This window comes from Mustelus asterias, chromosome 26, assembly GCF_964213995.1.
Source record: "Mustelus asterias chromosome 26, sMusAst1.hap1.1, whole genome shotgun sequence".
Lineage (NCBI taxonomy): Eukaryota > Metazoa > Chordata > Chondrichthyes > Carcharhiniformes > Triakidae > Mustelus > Mustelus asterias.
Genome location: NC_135826.1, coordinates 38,187,008 through 38,204,218, shown reverse-complemented (window position 1 = coordinate 38,204,218; position 17,211 = coordinate 38,187,008). Strand labels below are relative to the sequence as shown.

The following is a 17,211-nucleotide window of genomic DNA, read 5'->3' as shown; positions in this document are numbered from 1 at the left end:
AGAAAGCGTACGGTGTGTTAGCTTTTATTGGTAGAGGGATTGAGTTTCGGAGCCAGGAGGTCATGCTGCAACTGCACAAAACTCTGGTGCGGCCGCATTTGGAGTATTGCGTACAGTTCTGGTCGCTGTATTATAGGAAAGATGTGGAAGTGTTGGAAAGGGTGCAGAGGAGATTTACCAGGATGTTGCCTGGTATGGTGGGAAAATCGTATGAGGAAAGGCTGAGGGGCTTGAGGTTGTTTTCGTTACAGAGAAGAAGGTTAAGAGGTGACTTAATAGAGGCATACAAGATGATCAGAGGATTAGATAGGGTGGATAGTGAGAGCCTTTTTCCTTGGATGGTGATGGCTAGCACGAGGGGACATAGCTTTAAATTGAGGGGTGAGAGATATAGGGCAGATGTTAGAGGTAGGTTCTTTACTCAGAGAGTAGTAAGAGCGTGGAATGCCCTGCCTGCAGCAGTAGTGGACTCGTCAACATTAAGAGCATTCAGATGGTTATTGGATAAACATATGGATGATATTGGAATAGTGTAGATTAAAGGGGCTTTAGATTGGTTCCACCGGTCGGCGCAACATCGAGGGCCGAAGGGCCTGTACTGCACTGTAATGTTCTATGTTCTGCCTTTGGCCTTTGTCTATCTTTGCCTCTCTCCATCTCTCTCAGTCCCTGTCTCTCTCTGTCCCTGTCTCTCTCTATCCCTGTTTCTCTCTGTCCCCGTCTCTCTTTGCTTCTGCCTTTGTCTCTCTCCATCCGTCTCTGTCTTTTTCCTGTCTCAGAGATAGAATGGAGCAGAGGGAAAGAAAGGGAGTGTGGCAGAGAGAAGGAGAGTGTGTGGCAGCGAGAGGGAGGCAGAGAGTAAAGGAGAGAGGGGCAGTGAGAGAGTGAGTGGGGCAGTGGGATTAGTTTGGGATTGTTGTCACAAAGAGCAAGTGTGGCCATAATGTGTGAATTAAAGGGTTTGGGGGGGGGGTTCGGATTTAATGTGGGGTTTGGGTTGGGATTTTGTTTAGAGTTAGGGTTAGGGTTTAGATTAGAGTTACAATTAGGGTTGGGTTTGGGTTTAGGGTTAAGGTTATGGTTTGGTTCAGGATTTGGGGTTGGGTTAAGGATAAGGGTTGGGTTAGGGTCAGGGGTTGGGTTAGGGTTTGGGTTGGGATTTTGTTTGGAGTTAGGGCTAGGGTTTAGAGTTACAATTAGGGTTGGGTTTGGTAAAGGGTTTGGGGTTGGGTTAGCATTAGTGGTTGGGTTAGGGATAGGAGTTGGGTTAGAGTTAGGGATTGGGTTAGAACAAAGAACAAAGAACAAAGAACAGTACAGCACAGGAAACAGGCCCTTCGGCCCTCCAAGCCTGTGCCGCTCCTTGGTCCAACTAGACCAATCGTTTGTATCCCTCCATTCCCAGGCTGCTCATGTGACTATCCAGGTAAGTCTTAAACGATGTCAGCGTGCCTGCCTCCACCACCCTACTTGGCAGCGCATTCCAGGCCCCCACCACCCTCTGTGTAAAAAACGTCCCTCTGATGTCTGAGTTATACTTCGCCCCTCTCAGCTTGAGCCCGTGACCCCTCGTGATCGTCACCTCCGACCTGGGAAAAAGCCTCCCACCGTTCACCCTATCTATACCCTTCATAATCTTGTATACCTCTATTAGATCTCCCCTCATTCTCCGTCTTTCCAAGGAGAACAACCCCAGTCTACCCAATCTCTCCTCATAGCTAAGACCCTCCATACCAGGCAACATCCTGGTAAACCTTCTCTGCACTCTCTCCAATGCCTCCACGTCCTTCTGGTAGTGCGGCGACCAGAACTGGACGCAGTACTCCAAATGTGGCCTAACCAGCGTTCTATCCAGCTGCATCATCAGACTCCAGCTTTTATACTCTATACCCCGTCCTATAAAGGCAAGCATACCATATGCCTTCTTCACCACCTTCTCCACCTGTGTTGCCACCTTCAAGGATTTGTGGACTTGCACACCTAGGTCCCTCTGTGTTTCTATACTCCTGATGACTCTGCCATTTATTGTATAACTCCTCCCTACATTATTTCTTCCAAAATGCATCACTTCGCATTTATCCGGATTAAATTCCATCTGCCACCTCTCCGCCCAATTTTCCAGCCTATCTATATCCTGCTGTATTGCTCGACAATGCTCTTCGCTATCCGCAATTCCAGCCATCTTTGTGTCATCCGCAAACTTGCTGATTACACCAGTTACACCTTCTTCCAAATCATTTATATATATCACAAATAGCAGAGGTCCCAGTACAGAGCCCTGCGGAACACCACTGGTCACAGACCTCCAGCCGGAAAAAGACCCTTCGACCACTACCCTCTGTCTCCTATGGCCAAGCCAGTTCTCCACCCATCGAGCCACTTCTCCTTGTATCCCATGAGCCTTAACCTTCTTAACCAACCTGCCATGTGGGACTTTGTCAAATGCCTTACTGAAATCCATATAGACGACATCCACGGCCCTTCCTTCGTCAACCGTTTTTGTCATTTCCTCAAAAAACTCCACCAAATTTGTAAGGCACGACCTCCCTCTTACAAAACCATGCTGTCTGTCACTAATGAGATTTTTCCGTTCTAAATGCACATACATCCTGTCTCTAAGAATCCTCTCCAACAACTTCCCTACCACGGACGTCAAGCTCACCGGCCTATAATTTCCTGGGTTATCCCTGCTACCCTTCTTAAACAGCGGGACCACATTCGCTATCCTCCAATCCTCAGGGACCTCACCCGTGTCCAAAGAAGCGACAAAGATTTCCGTCAGAGGCCCAGCAATTTCACCTCTCGTCTCCCTGAGCAGTCGAGGATAGATGCCATCAGGCCCTGGAGCTTTGTCAGTTTTAATGTTCCCTAAAAAACCTAACACTTCCTCTCTCGTAATGGAGATTTTCTCTAACGGGTCAACACCTCCCTCCGAGACACTCCCGGTTAACACGCCCCTCTCCTTCGTGAATACCGATGCAAAGTATTCATTTAGGATCTCCCCTATTCCCTTGGGTTCTAAGCATAATTCCCCTCCTTTGTCCCTGAGAGGTCCGATTTTCTCCCTGACAACTCTTTTGTTCCTAACGTATGAATAGAATGCCTTAGGATTCTCCTTAATCCTGCCTGCCAAGAACATCTCGTGCCCTCTTTTTGCCCTTCTAACTCCCCGTTTGAGATCTTTCCTACTCTCTCTGTATTCCTCCAGAGCTCCATCTGTTTTCAGTTGCCTGGACTTAACGTACGCCTCCCTTTTCATTTTAATCAGATCCTCAATTTCCCTGGTTATCCACGGCTCTCGAATCCTACCTTTCCTATCTTTCCTTTTTACAGGCACATGCCTATCCTGCAGCCTTATCAATAGTTCCTTAAAAGACTCCCACATGCCAGACGCGGACTTACCCTCGAACATCCTCTCCCAATCAACATCCACCAATTCCTGCCTAATCCGGCTATAGTCAGCCTTCCCCCAATTTAGCACCCTGCCCGTAGGACAGCACTCATCCTTGTCCATTACTATCCTAAAGTTAACAGAGTTGTGGTCACTATTTGCCACATGTTCCCCTACCGAAACTTTGACGACCTGACCGGGCTCATTTCCCAGAACTAGGTCCAGTATAGCCCCCTCTCTAGTCGGGCTATCTACATACTGTTCCAAAGAACCTTCCAGTACGCATTTTACAAATTTCTCCCCGTCCGGTCCCCCAGCTCTAAGCACTTTCCAGTCTGTGCCAGGGAAATTAAAGTCCCCCACTACAACAACCCTATGTTTTCTGCACCTATCCAGAATCTCCTGACATATCCTTTCCTCCACTTCCCGTGGGCTGTTGGGTGGTCTGTAGTACACCCCCAGCATAGTGACTGCACCCTTCCTGTTTCTGAGTTCCACCCACAGCGACTCAGTACATGACCCCTCTAAGTTGTCTACCCTCTGCACCGCGGTAATATGCTCCTTAACTAATATCCCTAGAGTTAGGGATTGGGTTAGAGTTAGGGATTGGGTTAAAGTTAGGGGTTGGTTTAAGGTTTAGGGGTTGGTTTATGGATTGGGTTTGGATTAGGTTTATTGTTAGGGTTAGTTTTAGGATTAGGGTTAGGAATATCTCAGATTGTTTGGGCTGCTGAGTTAATTTGTGATCCTCAAGTTAATCGTCTCATTTAAATCACAGGTGATGGGACGGGAGACGCCTGTGAAGGAGATTTTGATGACGACAAAGTTATTGATGTTATTGATGTTTGTCCAGAGAATGCTCAGATTGCACTCACCGACTTTCGAGCCTATCAGACTGTGATTCTGGACCCTGAGGGAGATGCACAGATAGACCCAAACTGGGTCGTCTTAAACCAGGTACCACATCTGTCAGTGTAAGAGCCACCCCCAAGTACCACACCTGCCAATGTAAGACCCACCCCCAAGTACCGCATCTGTCAGTTTAAGACCCTCCCCCAAGTACCGCATCTGTCAGGTTAAGACCCTCCCCCAAGTACCACTATCTGCTTTAAGAAGATGACCATCATCCCAGTACCTAAGAAAAACCAAGCAGCGTGCCTCAATGATTATCGTCCGGTGGCTCTGACAAAGAACAAAGAACAGTACAGCACAGGAGACAGGCCCTTCGGCCCTCCAAGCCTGTGCCGCTCCTTGGTCCAACTAGACCAATCGTTTGTATTCCTCCATTCCCTGGCTGCTCATGTGACTATCCAGGTAAGCCTTAAACGATGTCAACGTGTCTGCCTCCACCACCCTACTTGGCAGCGCATTCCAGGCCCCCACCACCCTCTGTGTAAAAAACATCCCTCTAATATCTGAGTTATACTTCGCCCCTCTCACCTTGAGCCCGTGACCCCTCGTGATCGTCACTTCTGATCTGGGAAAAAGCTTCCCACCGTTCACCCTATCTATCCCCTTCATAATCTTGTACACCTCTATTAGATCTCCCCTCATTCTCCGTCTTTCCAGGGAGAACAAGCCCAGTTTACCCAATCTCTCCTCATAGCTAAGACCCTCCATACCAGGCAACATCCTGGTAAACCTTCTCTGCACTCTCTCTAATGCCTCCACGTCCTTCTGGTAGTGCGGCGACCAGAACTGGACGCAGTTCTCCAAATGTGGCCTAACCAGCGTTCTATACAGCTGCATCATCAGACTCCAGCTTTTATACTCTATACCCCATCCTATAAAGGCAAGCATATCATATGCCTTCTTCACCACCTTCTCCACCTGTGTTGCCACCTTCAAGGATTTGTGGATTTGCATACCTAGGTCTCTCTGTGTTTCTATACTCTTGATGGCTCTGCCATTTATTGTATAACTCCTCCCTACATTATTTCTTCTAAAATGCATCACTTCGCATTTATCCAGATTAAATTCCATCATTATGAAGTGCTTTGAAAGGTTAGTCATGGCACAAATCAATTCCAGCCTCCCGGACTACCTGGATCCACTACAGTTTGCCGAGCTCCGCAACAGGACCACAGCAGACACCATCTCCCTGGCCCTACACTCAATCCTGGAACACCTAGATAACAAGATGTCAGACTCCTATTTATTGACTACAGCTCAGCCTTCAACACCATTATTCCCACAAAACTCATCTCCAAACTCCGTGGTCTGGGCCTCGGCTCCTCCCTCTGTGACTGGATCCTGAACTTCCTAACTCACAGACCACAATCAGTAAGGATAGGCAACAACACCTCCTCCAGATAATTCTCAACACTGGTGCCCCACAAGGCTGTGTTCTCAGCTCCCTACTATAGTCCTTATACACCCATGTCTGTGTGGCCAAATTTCCCTCCAATTCGATTTTCAAGTTTGCTGACGACACCACCGTACTGGGTCGGATCTCAAACAATGACGAGACAGAGTACAGGAATGAGATAGAAAATCTGGTGAACTGGTGCAGCAACAATAATCTCTCCCTCAATGTCAACAAAACGAAGGAGATTGTCATCAACTTCAGGAAGCGTAGAGGAGAACATGCCCCTGTCTACATCAACGGGGACGAAGTAGAAAGGGTCGAGAGCTTCATGTTTTTAGGTGTCCAGATCACCAACAACCTGTCCTGGTCCCCCCATGCCGACACTATAGTTAAGAAAGCCCACCAACGCCTCTACTTTCTCAGAAGACTAAGGAAATTTGGCATGTCAGCTACGACTCTCACCAACTTTTACAGATGCACCATAGAAAGCATTCTTTCTGGTTGTACCACAGCTTGTTATGGCTCCTGCTCTGCCCAAGACCGCAAGGAACTACAAAAGGTCATGAATGTAGCCCAATCCATCACACAAACCAGCTTCTCATCCATTGACTCTGTCTACACTTCCCGCTGCCTCGGCAAAGCAGCCAGCATAATTAAGGACCCCACGCACCCCAGACATTTTCTCTTCCACCTTCTTCCGTCGGGAAAAAGATATAAAAGTCTGAGGTCACGTACCAACCGACTCAAAAACAGCTTCTTCCCTGCTGCTGTCAGACTTTTGAATGGACCTACCTTGCATTAAGTTGATCTTTCTCTACACCCTAGCTATGACTGTAACACTACATTCTGCACTCTCTCATTTCCTTCTCTATGAACAGTATGCTTTGTCTGTATATTGTGCAAGAAACAATACTTTTCACTGTATGTTAATGCATGTGACAATAATTAATCAAATCTAATCACATCTATCAGTGTAAGACCCAGCCCCAATGTAAGACACTCACTGAGTTTAGGTTGGGCTATATTGAGAGACAAATTTCTGCACTTGTCTTTGAGAAATGTTTTAAACTGTTCTCTGTGCAATTACCTTAAGAACACAGTTAAACTCAATCCGATTAAATTCAATCAACCTGTAGTTCTAACACTGACATCCTGCAATGTCCAATTCAGGCAGATCTAACTGACAACTTGAGATTTTTGTTGTTAATTTAAAATATTTACGGCGCCTGGTTACAGTGACCTGTGCTGAGAGAGTGACTTTCCTGATGTTATTACAAGTTCAGGGTAATCTCACAATCTCTGCACGGCTCTTTAAAGGCAGCCCTGTCCTTTTACGATAGGTACAACTGTGACTGCAAAAGAAATATTCCAGCCATACAGCAACTTTGATTGTAAACAATTTGTGGTTTATTGTAACGATGTGTCTCAGATTTGTAACCATTACTCACGGTTATCATTGCAGGGAATGGAGATTGTCCAGACAATGAACAGTGACCCAGGGCTCGCTGTTGGTAAGATTTGTTTTTATCTTTTGGAATAATGGAGATGTCACTTAAATGTGGAATCAATACTTCACTGTCCTGAGAGTGTTTGATGGGGGACAGTGTAGAGGGAGCTTTACTCTGTATCTAACCCCGTGCTGTACCTGTCCTGAGACTGTTTGATGGGGGACAGTGTAGAGGGAGCTTTACTCTGTATCTAACCCCGTGCTGTACCTGTCCTGAGAGTGTTTGATGGGGGACAGTGTAGAGGGAGCTTTACTCTGTATCTAACCCCGTGCTGTACCTGTCCTGGGAGTGTTTGATGGGGGACAGTGTAGAGGGAGCTTTACTCTGTATCTAACCCCGTGCTGTACCTGTCCTGGGAGTGTTTGATGGGGGACAGTGTAGAGGGAGCTTTACTCTGTATCTAACCCCGTGCTGTACCTGTCCTGGGAGTGTTTGATGGGGACAGTGTAGAGGGAGCTTTACTCTGTATCTAACCCCGTGCTGTACCTGTCCAGAGAGTGTTTGATGGGGGACAGTGTAGAGGGAGCTTTACTCTTTATCTCACCCCATGCTGTACCTGTCCAGGGAGTGTTTGATGGGGACAGTGTAGGGGGAGCTTTACTCTGTATCTAACCCCGTGCAGTACCTGTTAATACATGGAGACAGTGTAGAGGAAGCTTTACTCTGTATCTAACCCCGTGCTATACCTGTCCTGGGAGTGTTGGATGGGAACAGTGTAGAGGGAGCTTTACTCTGTATCTAACCCCGTGCTGTACCTGTCCTGGGAGTGTTTGATGGGGACAGTGTAGAGGGAGCTTTACTCTGTATCTAACCCCGTGCTGTACCTGTCCTGGGAGTGTTTGATGGGGACAGTGTAGAGGGAGCTTTACTCTGTATCTAACCCCATGCTATACCTGTCCTGGGAGTGTTTGATGGGAACAGTGTAGACCTCAACCTAAAAACTATGGCCTCCGTCTTGCTGAATCTGTTCTTTCTCCTCAGGTTACACGGCCTTTAATGGTGTGGATTTTGAAGGCACTTTTCACGTTAACACAGTGACGGACGATGACTACGCTGGGTTTATCTTTGGCTATCAGGACAGTTCCAGCTTTTATGTGGTGATGTGGAAACAGACAGAACAGACATATTGGCAAGCCAATCCATTCCGTGCTGTAGCTGATCCAGGAATCCAGCTCAAGGCGAGTGATTTCCCTCCATCCACAATCTGCATCTTCACTCATGAAGCAGTCCCTGGACCCAGACTGCAGTCCAAAGATGTGTGGGTTAGGTTGATTGGCCAGGTTAGAAAATTGCCCCTTAGAGTCCTGGGATGTGTAGGTTAGAGGGATTAGCGGGTAAAATATGTGGGGGTAGGGCCTGGGTGGGATTGTGGTCGGTGCAGACTCGATGGGCCGAATGGCCTCCTTCTGCACTGTAGGGTTTCTATGATTTCTATGAACACGGGCTCTGTCTGGACCCACAGCACCACAAATCCCCACTCTGTATTAGCCCCTTTGTGCCTCATTCTGTAACCCTCTCCACCTCACCTGCCTATCTATGTTCCCGTCTCCATATCGCCCAATTCCTCTTTGCCTGTCACTCCCGTACCCCAGTCTGAGTCGCCAGCTCCAACTGTGACCAAACCGATCTTTACATAGAATCAGAGAATCCCTACCATGCAGAAGGAGGCCATTCGGCCCATTGAGTCTGCACTGACCACAATCTCAGCCAGGCCCTATTCCCACATATTTACCCTGCTAATGCCCTGACACTAAGGAACAATTTTAGCATGGCCAACCAACATAACCCACACATCTTTGGACTGTGAGAGGAAACTGGAGCACCCGGAGGAAACCCATGCAGACACGGGGAGAACGTGCAGCCTCCACACAGTGACCCGAGGCCGGAATTGAACCCGGATATTTACACCTTCACTTTTGTATTCTGGTCTCGTAGAAATAAATCTTTCTGGCCTTTGAGAGCATATTTCCACTTTGCTTATTTATATTTCCACTCATCTCCATTCAGATTCTTCAGTGTAATGTCAGAGGTGAAATAGCAGGCGGGACTGGAACTCATTGGTTAATTCTTCCAAAGAACCAGGATAGGTGCAATGGGCTGAATGTAGAGTTGTGTGATTTTTCTAAGCTCAGTGGGAGACTGCTGGGACTGCGCATCAGGCAGAATATAAATCCCATACATTAATACTCATTGTATATTGGCTCGAGCTGGATTGGTTGTGGGGCAGTGAGACATTATCTCACTAACCGTGGGAAGGGATGAAGAAATAGAGCTTTATCACGAATCAATGAGTGACGATCGGGAGGTGATGAACAGGCTTGTTATAGATGTACAGGAAAAAGCACCGGGTTCTCATTAGTGAGTAGAGAGATGTTATTATGCTGACTTGTTAACCACTGATTAACCAGCTATAGCTAGAGCACGTTGATGGAATATATTAGGAGGATCTAATTGATTAAATCTAGAAAAAATACGGACATTGGAGCTCCTTTTAACCTGGTCTATCTGAGGGTAGCATTAACTTTCATCTGCTGGTGTTTAAGTTGATTCTGATCTCCCTACACTACCTACAGAGGGCAGTATCTCACCCCATCACCGTCCTGACCGAATGGAGACTTCCAGTGTTGTCCAGCCCCCCAGCTTGTAATGACGATGAAAGGATATGTGACAATGTCCACGATAAACTAACAGATCTTTTACTGATGGAATGTTTTAATTTGCTCCGTCCAGGCAGTGAAATCTCAGACTGGCCCAGGGGAACACCTCCGCAATGCCCTGTGGCACACAGGAGACACCAGCAATCAGGTCAAGCTCCTGTGGAAAGATCCCAGGAATGTGGGATGGAAAGACAAGACTTCCTATCGCTGGTTCCTGCAGCATCGTCCCCAGGTGGGGTACATCAGGTGAGTCATAGCCCTGTGGAGGAGGAGGGGGGGGGGGGGCAGAAAAGGGTCATCGCCCCAGGGATTAAAGGTCACAAGCCCAAGGGGTATTTTTGGCAGGGGAGGAGGGGGGGTTCGCAGCCCAATCCCAACTCCTCTAGGACAGACAATCACATCATCACAAAACAGAAACTGGGGAAAGCCGTAGTGAGCGGCAGGTGGGAGCGAGGGTTGGGATGTACCATTGGAGGCCTGTCCTTTTCAATAAGGTTGGATGTGTGCACCAGTTGCTTCATCTCTGCAACATCAACTCCCCCTCCCCCCGAACCTTCACCCCCTCCCCCTCCCCCTCCCCCCGAACCTTCACCCCCTCCCCCTCCCCCCGAACCTTCACCCCCTCCCCCTCCCCCCGAACCTTCACCCCCTCCCCCTCCCCCCGAACCTTCACCCCCTCCCCCTCCCCATCTCCCTCACCCCCTCCTCCCTCTCCCTTGCCCCCTTCCCCCCATCCCATCTCCCTTGCCCCCTTCCCCCCATCCCCCTCACCCCCTCCTCCCTCTCCCTTGCCCCCTTCCCCCTCCCCATCTCCCTCGCACCATTGAGTCTGTGTTTCGTTCTTGCAGAGTGCGCCTGTTTGAAGGAACAGAGGTCGTGGCGGATTCCGGAACAATCATTGACACCACGATGCGTGGCGGGAGACTCGGAGTCTTCTGTTTCTCTCAGGAAAATATCATCTGGGCAAACCTGCGGTATCGCTGCAACGGTGAGAGGGGTGAGGGGTGTGAAAGGTCAATGAGGGGCAGTGAGAAGAGTGAGGGGTGTCAACGGTCAATGAGGGGGAACGAGGAGGGTGAGGGGTATCGGAGGATGGGTGAGGGTGGTGGGGATTGAGGACAGTGAATAAGGGATGAGGAGAACACTGGATTATTACTTCACACTAACATGGGGGACTATAGGACATTTACCAAGAGTTGCAATGAAGTAGTTCTGGAGCAGAGATATTTAGGGGTGTGTGTGTGTTTTAAGGCACGGATAGATGAATTTTTGAACAGTAAAGAAATTAAGGGTAATGGTGAGCGAGCGGGTAAGTGGAGTTGAGTCCATGAAAAAATCAGCCATGATCTTATTGAATGGCAGAGCAGGCTCGAGGGGCCAGATGGCCCACTCCTGCTCCTAGTTCTTATGTTCTTGTGTGTGTACAAAATCAATTCAAAAGATAAACTGAATATTGATCTTTGTTGCAAGAGAACTGGAATATAAATGGAGGTGGTGGATGTTATCTGGAGCTCGAGTCAGACCCCATTTGAGGAATCAGGAAGGGTACATTGGCCTTACTGGGGGCGGTGTGTAGATTAATGAGAATGATACCGGGTTTATATTCTATATTTTATAACTCTCAAAGATATATTCCATCCAGAACAAAAGACTCTGAGAAGAAAACACCATCCAAGGCCAAGGAAATTAATGATGGTGTTAAATTGAAAATATGTACAATGCTGTGAGGATCAGTGATGGGCCAACAGATCGGGAATAGTTTAGAAACCAGCAAAGGCTGACAAAATAAATATAGAGGGAGAAATTAGAATGAGAGAAAACTAGCAAGAAAGAGCAGAATAAACGGTAAGAGCTACTACAAGTTTATAAAGAAGGACAATAACTAAAGTAAACATTGGTTCTTCAGAGGAATAGACTGGGAAATTAATAATGGGAAACGAGGAAAAGGCAGAGACTTGTGTCGTGGACAGGAGAGCGAGGTGCCCTCAACTACCTGTGACCAATGGTACAATTTCTAATTTAATTCCCCTAGTATCTTTTCCCTTCTCGAGTTGGGTTGTGGTGAGTTTCTCAAACCCTGGTTTATGAGGCACAATGTTAATAATAATCGCACAGCAAATTCTTTAGGGTAAAATAAAACTAGTATTGTGAACACATTCACACTCGAGCAAACAAAATAGAAAGGCAGAGAAAGAAAGGGAAAGAAATGATAAATTGCGAGTTTCTTACAAAAAAATCAGAACCGTGTTTGTATTAATTCAGGGGGCCTTGTCACTCGGTGTCCTCAGAAGGTTCTTTCAGAATGTCCAGCAGAATTCCCGGTTTTTGTCCAGTTTGAGACAATTGAAGATGCAGCAAAGTATTCTGGGAATTGGGTCACTCTGAGTGAAATCCAGAATTCTTTCTGCAGATGCGACTTTGGGAGAGCTCGCGGTCAGAGGCAAGCTGCTCTCCTGGAGTCCAGTTTTCTCTCTAAACAGAGTCCAAACGCTGTATAATTAAAGTCCAAATCTCAGTCACGTGACATGGTGGTTTTGGGTTGACCATTTGGCTAACGCCTGATGTTTAAGACTATTGTTAAAACCCAATGCATTTTGAGCAGGTAACTGTGGAACCATTAACACAAAGTTGGAGTTGGGCTCTGCCTTTGTCCAGGACTGGCTGGTGCAGACGTCTCGGTGACTAGCCTTTTGTGCTGGCTTGGCTGGAATGTTTATACAATGCAGGGTTCAACATTCCAAGTGTTTGATGAGTTAGCCTTTGTTCATTTTAAAGTTGCACAGAAACTTCCAGAACTATTGTCACATGGTCAGCCCCAGCCATTTTTATCAGTCTAATCATTTGGCTATCTTTTTAAAAACAGAATTTGAACAAGAGAATATGGAATGGAAACTAATTTTTAAATAGTTTTCTCTTTGCACCTTCTTGGCATGAGTGTTTTATAACTATCTTCATGGTAGAAGACACAAAAAAATCCCAATAATAGTAGAAAATCAAGAGGCAAAGGAAGGAATTTAAACAATCAGGATCACATGAAAGGTAAATTAATGAGACTGATAAATCTCCTGGACCCAATAGCCTGTAGCCTAAGGTCTTAAAAGAGGTTGTTACAGAACAAATTAGAATACCACAAAGGTAGCAAATCTGTTCAAGAAAAGGAGGAGACAGAAAGCAGGGAACTATCGACAACTTAGCCTTAGAACTGTCATTGGGAAAATGCTAGAATTCATTATTGAGAAGATAGTTGCAGGACATTTAGAAAATTATAATAGAATCAGGCAGAGTCAACCTGGATTTGTGAAAGAGAAATCGTGTTTGACAAATTTATTGAAGCTCTTTGCAAATGTAACAAGCCGGGTGAATCAAAGGGAACCAGTAGATGTAGAGTATTTCGATTTCCAAAAGATATTTGATAAGGTGCCACATAAAAGGTTACTGCACAAAGTCATGGCATTAGAGGTGATATATTAACATGGTTAGAAGATTGACTAATTATCAGGAAGTAACAGTTGGGTTAAAATGGATCACTTTCACGCTAGTAAAGTGTAACTCGAGGAGTGACACAGGGATCAATGCTGGGACTGCAAATATTTACAATCTGTATTGTAGCCAAATCTGCTGATGATACCAAGATAGATAGGAGAGTAAGTCGTGAGGAGGATACAAGGAGTCTGCAAAGGGATAGGGAACCATTGTGCATGGAGTTAAAACATGACTCGTTCAAGATCTCATCGATTGGCAAAACACTACTGAGGGACTCCTGATTCCATCGGTCTCGTTCTCTGACACAGCCTGGTGGGGATAGGAGGATGTGAAAGACCACTGTCCACATTACACATCTGATCTCCCCTTCCCCACACTGGGGATGCCATTGAAGAGACACTGAAGGACCAACAGTCTGTGCTGTGACAGCCTCAGTGTCTGCTCACTGGACGCACTATCTTTACACTCACTCCTGATCTAAAGAACAGGCTAGTTCTCTCAAAAGAAACATACAGCCCAGCGACACTTCCCTTCCAATTTGCTGAAGAAACTGCTCGCAGCCATAGTGTAATGTTGTGGAGATGCCGACGTTGGACTGGGGTAAACACAGTAAGAAGTCTCACAACACCAGGTTAAAGTCCAACAGATTTATTTGGCAGCACTAGCTTTCGGAGTCTCACGCTCCTTCTTCAGGTGAGGATAACTCCTCACTCACCTGAAGAAGGAGCCTGAGACTCCGAAAGCTCGTGCTGCCAAATAAATCTGTTGGACTTTAACCTGGTGTTGTGAGAATTCTTATAGTGTAATGCCCAGAGGCGATTCAGTCACTGTCCACAATTAAGTAAAAAAAAAAGCCATGGGGCATTTAGTCTGCTGTCAGACTTTTGAATGGACCTACATTAAGTTGATCTTTCTCTACACCCTAGCTGCGCTGTAATACTACATTCTGCACTCTCTTGTTTCCTTCTCTATGAATGGTATGCTTTGTCTGTGTAGCGCGCAAGAAACAATACTTTTCACTGTATGCCAATACATGTGACTATAAAATCAACTTGAAAAATATGCTTCTCTTGCAACTCCACACACCTTCCGATCCCCCCTGCATCCCTTTTTACCATCCCCCCCCCCCCTGCCTTCAGCCCCCTTTAATTGTTCTGCTTTTGTCTTTCACAGACACGATTCCAGAGAACTTCCACCCAACGCAACTTCAGTACCAGCTTTGAAGAGTGGAGTCTGAAATCTTAAACCCAGAAAAAGCCTTTGGTTGGTCGAAACCCTGGCAGCCTCTCATCAAACTTCCAATCAACATTTCTGGAACCTTCCCCACAGTTTTAGTGAAACCAATGATTCAATCAATTGGATCTTTTCTAAATGGTGGTAAAGAACAGATCGGATTGGTTATTCGGCAGAATCCTGGTCACTCACAATCAACCAATTGACTGGTTGCTGGACTTTGGCACTTGTTTCCTAAACACCAAAGATACAAGTTCGGTCAACATTCCAGCAGTTCAATCTGATTGGAGGATTTGTTGATGCAGAGGAGGAGAAAAATGGAGTGATTGGTTTTGGCAGTTTTGGAGTCAATGAGCAAAATCGATTCCTAACACAGCACAGTATTTGATTGTTTGTGTGTGAGTTCTTCCTCCCACTCTGCTTCATCCCACATCCCTGCCGTTTCTGCATAACTCCAAGAATTCCTCATCCTTAACTATTTGTTCAGCAGGCCGAGGGCTTTATTTTTGCTTAAAACCTGCTCTTTCTAGATCCCAACACTTGGAGCACATTTCTCCTCATTTTCCCTCAAGATTTTTGTTTTCCCGATTATTTTGAATCTATGGCCTTTGCTTATTGACCCACTCAGCAGAGATAAGTTTCTCTCGATCAAAATCTCTCGTCTGTACGGTGCGAGTGGGTGAACTGCATATTTTCTAATGACAGAAATATTCTTGATTGAAATTAGCAGCATTGATCGACTTACTATATTTTTATAAACAGGATTTATTAACATAACAATATCATTCACACCTGAAGGCAACTGATTAAATAACAAGTTCAATGACATAAAAGTTACTGCAATATGGATTCTAATTAAAACATTGCTAAATGATTATCTTATAGGATGCAGACATCAAAATCTCTCATCACCTTGAAAATCCAATTAGATCACTCTTAAACTGTTCTGTTAAACCTTTCCTCTATAATCTGTTGGGCCTTTCCTCTAGCTGTTAGATTGCCTCAACTTTCATTTCAAGATTAGTCCTACTGTGCCTCACCATTTCCACAACTGAGTTCCTCTTCCTTGGTAAAATTGTGAAACTTCTCTGTACATTTTCTAAGACCTTTGCATTTTTCCTTCACTGTGTTGCCCAGATTAAAGGTTTTGAGATATTGTGGAGTCCTTCAGTCATTCATTTGTCCGATTTTACCAATCCACTATTGCCAATCCTACCCCTATTGTTCGATTTGGTGAGGATTGGCAGTGGAAAAATGTAAATCGAAGTATTGGTGGGAAGATACACAGAACCCACATTCCAGACCCCAGTTGCTAATTCCTTTCCATTCTGTTAAGCAGCATCAGGGTCAGGAGGTTGGAGGTTGGTGTTTTGTTAGTGATAGACTAGATGTGTGAATAAGAGTAAGACAGATATGACAGCTTTTAACCAATGTAGCTCTTTAAAATACTCATTTATATCTACAAACCATTAGTTATAAGGACTTTATTGGGGTGGAATTTAACTAAATTCAAGACAACCCAGATATAACTTGAATACTAAGCATTTTTATTCACTGCAAACATTTTCCGAATAAAATTTTTCTTGCAGGTGTAAAAAAAACTATATAAATATTCCTACTAACTAAACAAAGATTGTTTCTTCTTGAGGGTCAGTATGATAGGCTAATGAACTCCAACACTGCAGGATTCTGGGATGCCAATGTATTTATACAGCATATTTTCACAACTCAAATCTCGGAGTGTCACATTCCATTCATTACTCTGAAGTAGTTACTGTTATTGTACAATGAGACCTGGCAGATCATAATCTGTACTCAGCAACATTCAGTTAACTGAACTTCCTCGGTGTTAATCGAGAAAGGCTTCCATTCTTTCCAATATTGTCATTGGGTCAAACCTGACAACAGCCCCTCTCAACTTCATGTTTCACTGAAAGGACTGTACTTCTGATAGTGCAGTGTTCCTACTGGAAGACATTGGATAGGAAAAAAGATTGTGTACTCCATCACTCCTTTAACACACACACAAACATTGGAAACAGTGTAAAGCTTGGTCGGCTGAAGGGCCTGTTCCAGTGCTGCATCGATCTTTGTTCTAAACTATCCCATCAAACACTCCTAGGACAGGTACAGCACGGGGTTAGATACAGAGTAAAGCTCCCTCTACACTGTCCCCATCAAACACTCCCAGGACAGGTACAGCACGGGGTTAGATACAGAGTAAAGCTCCCTCTACACTGTCCCCCATCAAACACTCCCAGGACAGGTACAGCACGGGGTTAGATACAGAGTAAAGCTCCCTCTACACTGTCCCCATCAAACACTCCCAGGACAGGTACAGCACGGGGTTAGATACAGAGTAAAGCTCCCTCTACACCATCCCCATCAAACACGGTAACTCTCACCCACCTGACGAAGGAACGGCCTGTTCCGAAAGCTAGTGGCTTTTGTTACCAAATAAACCTGTTGGACTTTAACCTGGTGTTGTTAGACTTCTTACTGTGTTTACCCCAGTCCAACGCCGGCATCTCCACATCATGACTCCCATCAAACACTCCCAGGACAGGTACAGCACGGGATTAGATACAGAGTAAAGCTCCCTCTACACTGTACCAAGTTTGTGAAATTTCT

General features: G+C 45.7%; 1 protein-coding gene across 2 annotated transcripts in view; it reads left to right on the top strand.

Moving 5' to 3' along the window:
* The window catches only part of LOC144479590 (thrombospondin-4-like), a 63,241-nt gene extending 47,503 nt beyond the window's left edge, over positions 1-15,738 (top strand). Inside the window, exons 14-19 of one of the 2 annotated variants that reach the window (XM_078198488.1) lie at positions 4,170-4,348; positions 7,162-7,210; positions 8,189-8,385; positions 9,938-10,110; positions 10,713-10,852; positions 14,521-15,738. In XM_078198488.1, coding sequence (XP_078054614.1) covers positions 4,170-4,348; positions 7,162-7,210; positions 8,189-8,385; positions 9,938-10,110; positions 10,713-10,852; positions 14,521-14,570 — 788 coding nt within the window. In that variant the 3' untranslated portion in view covers positions 14,571-15,738. Of the gene's footprint in view, positions 1-4,169; positions 4,349-7,161; positions 7,211-8,188; positions 8,390-9,937; positions 10,111-10,712; positions 10,853-14,520 lie in introns of both variants that reach the window. The other variant, XM_078198487.1, reaches the window with a different exon arrangement.
* Positions 15,739-17,211: the final 1,473 nt, after the last annotated feature.